This window comes from Scylla paramamosain, chromosome 33 (assembly GCF_035594125.1).
Source record: "Scylla paramamosain isolate STU-SP2022 chromosome 33, ASM3559412v1, whole genome shotgun sequence".
In the NCBI taxonomy this organism is placed as follows: domain Eukaryota; kingdom Metazoa; phylum Arthropoda; class Malacostraca; order Decapoda; family Portunidae; genus Scylla; species Scylla paramamosain.
The window spans coordinates 15,434,868-15,441,834 of NC_087183.1; the positions used below are offsets into that span (position 1 = coordinate 15,434,868).

Below are 6,967 nucleotides of genomic sequence, written 5' to 3' on the forward strand. Positions count from 1 at the left end.
ACACACACACACACACACACACACACACACACACATACACAGGGCAACACTCCACAACGCTTGGTTCTTTCACCACGACAATTTCCAAACGCCACAGAAATGATTCACAGCGTTCTCAAGACTATTTCTCCTGTCAGTAGTGTTGAAATATAGTTAATCTGGCTCTAGGAACGTAAAAAAACACCCTCAAAGACTCGTGTCACTTCAACTAGAGCCCTTTGAAAGTAGTCGTGGTGTAGCCAGACGTGTTACAGAATGCGGTCTATAGTCAGAACCACTTCACTCGCTTCTCAAAACAAAAGCCACTTAAGAACCTGTCTGCGCCCCAACACGCCTCCCTCAAGAGCTGCTCCCTTTGTCATGTGCCCCCCCACCCCCCCTCGGTGCTATTTAGGCCTCACCACACCTTCTCCCACGCCTCACACGACCCTGCAGGAGGAGGAGGAGGAGGAGGAAGGGAAGTGATGGAGTGTGTGGGTGTGGGATGTTGCGTTTTCTTGAGTTACTGATTCGATGGGTTTCCCGTTTTCTGTTTAGTTGGGATTATATTGCTGAAGTGTTCCTGTTTATCCACTTGTCTGTCTGTTTATCAGTCTGTTTATCTATCCATTCTCCCGAAAAATTGGTGCTTTCTTTGTTTTCTCTTTATTTTTGTTTTCTTTTTATCTTATCTTCCTTTTCTTTACTGCTCTCACTTACCTAACGAACTATATATCTATCTATCTATCTATATATCTACCTATCTATCAATTTACCCACCCACCGAGACGTCTTCCCTTCTTCAGGCTCTTCGGAAGCAAGTATTTGGCAATGGCGGCGATATGCTGGTTCCTGCCATGAACGAGTGGCTGGGTCAGTCCTTCTGCTTCAACGATGCCGACACACCGCAGGGCTACAGCCTCATAATGCAGAAGAACAGCGTCAAGGGCCTGGCCATGTGTGTGCAGGGCTACATCCTCAAGCATCTCCTCTTCACGCGCCGCGGACCGAGAGCTAACACTGATCCAACCGCGTGAGTTAAACCAGTATTCAAGAACGCTTTGCTCTTTTCCTCTCTCTCTCTCTCTCTCTCTCTCTCTCTCTCTCTCTCTCTCTCTCTCTCTCTCTCTCTCTCTCTCTCTCACCGCGACTGTTTCCAAAGACCACAAAGATGATTAGCCGGGTGTTTAAGATTGTTTCTCCCGTTATGAATGTAAAAATGTTGTTAATCTGTCTCTAGAAACGTAAAATCACCCTAAAAACTCGTGTCACTTCAAGTCGAGCCTTTTGAAAGCAGTCGAGCTAACTAACCTAACCCACCCACCATCAATCCACAAACAAACTCATCCCTTACAAACTCAACCACACTTAACACCTTTCCTGTCACTTCCCTCACACCTTTACACTATCAAAACCCTCACAAACCCTTCCTCCTCCTTCAGGCTGCTGCGGGCGTCCACCAAGATGCAGGAGGAGGCGCTGGTGGGGGCCCTTAGTGACATCTTGTGGCGCGCCGGGGACAGACAGCACGTGGTTCTCTGTCTCACGCAGGAGAACACTTACCTCACTGAAAACCCTGAATTCCAAGCTGATGGATGCACGGAGAGGGTAAGAGTGGGTGAGGGGAGGGTAGGGTGATGGAGATAGAGAGGGATGGTTGGAGAGCATGAGAAAGTGTGAGGCAAGGATGGGGGAAGGATAGGTTGATGAGAGAGATAGGGAGGGTAATGGAAAGGGTAAGAAGAAAGAGTAGGAGAAAGGTAGGGAGGGTATTGGAAAGGGTGAAAAAAGGTGCTGGGAAGTGTGAAGAGAAGGACTGGAAGGACAGGAAGGTACATGTAGAAAACTCATAGAAAACGAAGAATACATTTTTTATATACATTTTTTTTTTCTCTCTCTCTTGAAGTACGACCAGTATATAAGATGAACATGAAAACTGCCTTACTGCATTTTATTGTTATTGTTGTTATTATTATTAGTTATTGTTATTATTTCCTGCAGGTTAATACGTTCGACTTTAAGAAACAGGATGAGCTGACTAATAACTAATTGATAACTAACTGATGATAAACTTACGACATATTATTATTATTATTATTATTATTATTATTATTATTATTATTTCACACAGGTCAATACGTTCGACTTTAAGAAGCAGGATGAGCTGACCTTCAATCTTAAGAAATATCTGTTTGAGGTGAGTGCATCAAACAACGACCCACTCATGATGCAACTTGTGAATCACGAACGAACGCAGAGGAAGAAATCTGTCCATAACTGCGCAACAAACGTGAACTTTCCCTAACCTAACCTAACCTAACCTTTCCTTTCCTCTCCCCCTTCAGTTCCTCTCAGAAGACGGGAATGGAATGCTGCTTCTCCTGTACAGCGTTGTCTTGTCCCGTGGGTTTACAAAGTAAGTGTGTGTGTATGTGTGTGTGTGTGTTCCATCGTCACGCCCCATCTCCCTGTTAAGCTGAGGTGTTATTTGTTCTCTCTCTCTCTCTCTCTCTCTCTCTCTCTCTCTCTCTCTCTCTCTCTCTCTCTCTCTCTCTCTCTCTCTCTCTCTCTCTCTCTCTTTCTTCACTAGAGAGAGAGAGAGAGAGAGAGAGAGAGAGAGAGAGAGAGAGAGAGAGAGAGAATAATATAAAGTCAATAATTTCCTCTTTTGTCTCCACGGCATAACTACAAAGCGATAAAAAAAAAACAGCATTACAAAAAAATAAGGTAATAAGGAAATAATAATAATAATAATAACAATAACAAACGTCTAAAAAAAAGGAAAAGATAATGGCAGTCACGAGTATAGGAAAGAAATGAACTCTGGAACTCCCTGCCTGCTTCTGTATTCCTTCCTTCCTATGACTTGAACTCTTTCAATAGGGGAGTTTCTAGACACTTATCCTCAAATTCTGGATGAGCCTTTTGACCTTTCTACAGAGACTGGCACCTTAGTGGGCCTTTTTTTTTTTTTTCGCTCTCATTGTTGCCCTTGGTCAGTGGCCTCTTACATAAAAAGGGAGAGAAGTTTAAGAGACTCTCCTTCCCCCAGGCTGCAGGAGGACATGGCAGGCGAGGACCACCCACTGATAGAGACGAACGCCACAATACACCCGTGCGTGGTGACACTGGTGCTGACGGGCCGCGCCACCCGCTACCTCCACAACGGCATCATATACGAGGGCACCGAGGACACTATGGTGAGAGAGAGAGAGAGAGAGAGAGAGAGAGAGAGAGAGAGAGAGAGAGAGAGAGAGAGATTAAACGAATTTGTGGATGAAGAAGAATATTGATATAAAAAGTATATAATCGATAAATTGTGTCTTTTTCGTGTCTTATTTTCTTTTAAAAGTGAAATTTGGTTATTATCTATGTACCACTCTTAAGAAATAGGAAAAAGGCAGGCATGATTCCTACAAGACTTCTGATATGTCCTACAAATAAACGAAGCACTAAGGACAAATCCATCCTTCCCTCCACTTCTCCACCAGGCTAAACCCAAGACAGGGATTTTGACGAGGAGTGAGATTGGGCTGCTGGTGTGGGCGAGGATGGACGGGAGCGGGGGAGGAGGGCAGGGGGCGGTGGGGTCACGCCTCAAGACCCCCTCCCTGCCTATCTGGGTGACGCGCTGCAATGACGCCTACGGTCTGCTCTTTAACCCCAACAGGGACCTCATCAGGGACTACCACGCCGAGAACAGGTGTGCCAATTGGGTGGTTGGGTTGTTAAGGGTCCAGTTGGGTTTCGTTTTTTTTTTTTTTTTCGTTGTTAGTTATTAAGGTTTTTTTTAATTAGTTTTCAAGGTTGTTATGGTAGTAGTAGTGTTGTTAAGGAGTCTGATTGGGTTATTCGTTGATTATTCGCATCTTTTTTTTGTGGTTAGATCGTTTGCTTGTTGTTAGTTGTTTTAAGGTTGTTATGTTAGTTTCCAAGTTCTTTATGTGGGGAGATAGTTAATTAGTTACTTAGTTCGTTACTAGTAAATATGAAATGGTGGGCCGTTTACCTTGGTATTGTTTTAATCTGTTTATTTACACACTCCCACTGTTAGTTAATTAGTTAGTCAGTCAGTCAATTAATCTTCTTGTGTTCTTGTTTAATAAGTTTATGAGTCTTCGTAAGGTGGCATCATTCCTTAACTTTCCTTTTCTCTATCACTTCTTCCCATAGGTTTGTTAAGTAGTTAGTCAATCAGCTTGTGTTCTTGTTTCATTTGTCTGTGAGTCTTAGTAAGGTAGTAAAATTCCTTCCCTTCATTCTACCACTCCCCCCACAGGTTTGATCTCCACTACTTCTCGTCCACCATCACCCAGACCGATGCTACCATTGTGACCATCGACACGAGGAACCAGGTGGCCGTGGAGGAATACAATAGTCCACCCTTGGAAAACCTCATCCACACCAAGTAAGTGAAAACGGGATTGCTTGATGGATAGATAGATTGATGGATAGATAGACAGATTAGCCAATCACTCAGCCAGTCAGTCAGTCAACCAATCAGTCAGCCAGTCATTTATTCAGCCAGTCAGTCAACCAGTCAAGTCAGTCACTCACTCAGCCAGTCAATCAGTCAGTCAGTCACAGCCATTCATTCATTTATTCATCTTGTCAGTCAGTCAATTAATTAGTTATCCAGTCATTTAATCACTCAACCAGCCAGTCACTCACTCACTCCTGTCTGTCATAGGTGGGCAGGAGCGGATATCAACTGGAACGGCACAACAGCTCACGTGTAGCGATGCGGAACGTCAGCGCTATATGTGAGACGCGCCAGGCAGTGACTCTCGAAGGCCCACTCAACCACCTCGTCCCCGCCCTCTCCTCCGCCGTCCCCCGCCTCTCCCCCTCACACCACTGGAACCAGAAGTAGCATTGATGGCTGTCATAACCTCAGTAGCATCTTGTTTTGTTTCTTGCTATTTAACCCGTACTTTTTTCAGTTTTCTGTTGTTCCCGTTTTATCTTTATGTGTTAGTTTAAATGTCCTTGCTATTTAGTGCTGATTAACCCCGCTGAATGAAGTAGAAATATCTCACTTTCTCTTTTCTATCACTAATGTGTCTTTTCGGGTTAATATTCCTCATAGAAAACCATTATTTTATCTATAACTATATTAAAGTATTCGTCGTTGATTTTTTTTTTTTTAGGAGCTTCTATCATAAATACTATTAGTTGTTTTCGTAACACACTAGAAGCGAAAATGAAGATGCGCCACGTTAACTAATCACCTTTCCACACCTGCCACTTATCTAATTACCACCTCTGCGGCCCAGGTGTACTATTAGGTGCTAATAGGAGACACGCAGTTATGTACATAGATTCACGTCTTATTGAAAGCTTTCAGGTATATTCAGGTACAGTATAATACAGGTACATACGGTGCAGTAGTTCAGGTTGTTAAGTAACCGTAGGCACTGTTAAAATGAAGTGCAATTAAGTAATGATTGATTTGAGGAGTCATTCTATGCTTGCTTCTCATTATATTCAGGGTTTTCGATTCCTGGTTCGCGTCTCATTACTCTGAACATGAATCCTTCCTCATACTCTGCTTCACACACTTTTTTTTTTTTTTTGTATGAGAGGAGCACTGGCCAAGGACAACATCTACGTAAGAAAAAAAGTCCACTGAGGTGCCACTCCCTAAAGAAGGTCAAAGTGTTTATTCAAAGTTAGAGAAGTGTCTCGAGGCCTCCCTAATGAAAGAATTGAAGTCATTGGGAGGGGAAACTCTGCCTCATATACTCCTGAGCTTATTATCATTAGTGGTGCTTCAGTGTCTAGTTCACCTGTGAGTCTATATAGTGGAGGTTCTCAAGTTTATGAGTTTATGAACAAAGGTACCTGGGATTTTAACTAGTTCGTGGGTTTCTTTTACGATTTTTTTTTATAAGAAGTGCTGCAATGGTTATCTACTTTATGAAAAAAAAAAGGTACTTGGAATGTAATTTAGTTGGTGTGTTTGTTTTTATGAGATTTTTAGAGCAGGTACTTCAATATTTATCTAGTTTACGAATCCCTGGTTTGAAAATGTTTCGGTGCTTCATTCCGTAGTCAAGTTGAGCTGTTTTTTCCTCACTCAACATCTTTATTTTATCTTCTTATGTTCGTATGGAGAGTAAACGTAGCACTAGAACCTTTAAAATATAAGTAACCTTGAACCTCATGTAAGGAGTGACAGAGGCATTGGATTCAGGGAACGTATTCTAAAACTTTAACAGGCGCCTCATCTTGACAACTGACAGGCTACAGTTGAAGTTCTCGGGCATCTCACGGGTGTTTTCACGATTAAAGCGGTAATATTAGCAAAGAATCCGTCATAACTGAGGAAAACACCCTTGATAACCTGAGTAACGATCGCTGTGGCCTTTGAAAAACGGTCCTGATGAGAGAGTAAGGTTTTTAAGAATACGGCTTCAGGGTAAGGAGCTGAGGAGATCATCAAAAAACTGGAGGCGGGGGGCGGCTCTGCTCCGTCCACACGACAGTTCCTCCAGCCTCTCTCGCTTGCAACACCTCGCGCCTTCGGTCTGTAGGCTGTGCCCGGCCCTTTGCGGCCCTCACGTGTAAGGAATAAATACTGTATCATAAATAAAACAGTGTACACAAGTCTTAAGTTACTGTAGATTATCCCCCTTGTATTGGTAACGAGTGTTGAGTGTTCCGGGTGAAGCCTCGACTGGTTCACATCGTGACGTGTGAACCATATGATGGTCAGTCGCCGCTTCGCCGGCCTGTGTTGGGTACGTAGTTGAAATGAATCGGCCTATAGAAGGACGTGGCCCTACTGTCTCCTTTACGGTGTTATAACGTCATATAAGTACTAATATCTCATCTAAGCATCATTTCACTGTCTACCCTGCATGAGGAGGTCCTGGGGTCAAGGTAAGTGAAGGAAGAATTACTTCGTCAGGATTTGAAAGTGAAGATAAGGTTAGGGATAGATACTACAGCAGCGCGTGGCCTCGGGAGCTCAGTTTCCATCTTT

The 6,967-nt window shown here is 43.3% G+C and overlaps 1 protein-coding gene across 9 annotated transcripts in view; it reads left to right on the forward strand.

Annotated features, from left to right (window-relative positions):
- The window catches only part of LOC135089776 (inactive ubiquitin carboxyl-terminal hydrolase MINDY-4B-like), a 60,424-nt gene extending 53,833 nt beyond the window's left edge, over positions 1-6,591 (forward strand). For all 9 annotated transcript variants that reach the window (XM_063985802.1, XM_063985800.1, XM_063985807.1 and 6 more), the window contains 8 exons: positions 786-1,012; positions 1,422-1,587; positions 2,111-2,176; positions 2,325-2,395; positions 3,032-3,179; positions 3,471-3,682; positions 4,259-4,387; positions 4,670-6,591. In XM_063985802.1, coding sequence (XP_063841872.1) covers positions 786-1,012; positions 1,422-1,587; positions 2,111-2,176; positions 2,325-2,395; positions 3,032-3,179; positions 3,471-3,682; positions 4,259-4,387; positions 4,670-4,718 — 1,068 coding nt within the window. In that variant the 3' untranslated portion in view covers positions 4,719-6,591. The remainder of the gene's footprint in view (positions 1-785; positions 1,013-1,421; positions 1,588-2,110; positions 2,177-2,324; positions 2,396-3,031; positions 3,180-3,470; positions 3,683-4,258; positions 4,388-4,669) is intronic.
- The last annotated feature ends 376 nt before the right edge of the window (positions 6,592-6,967 follow it).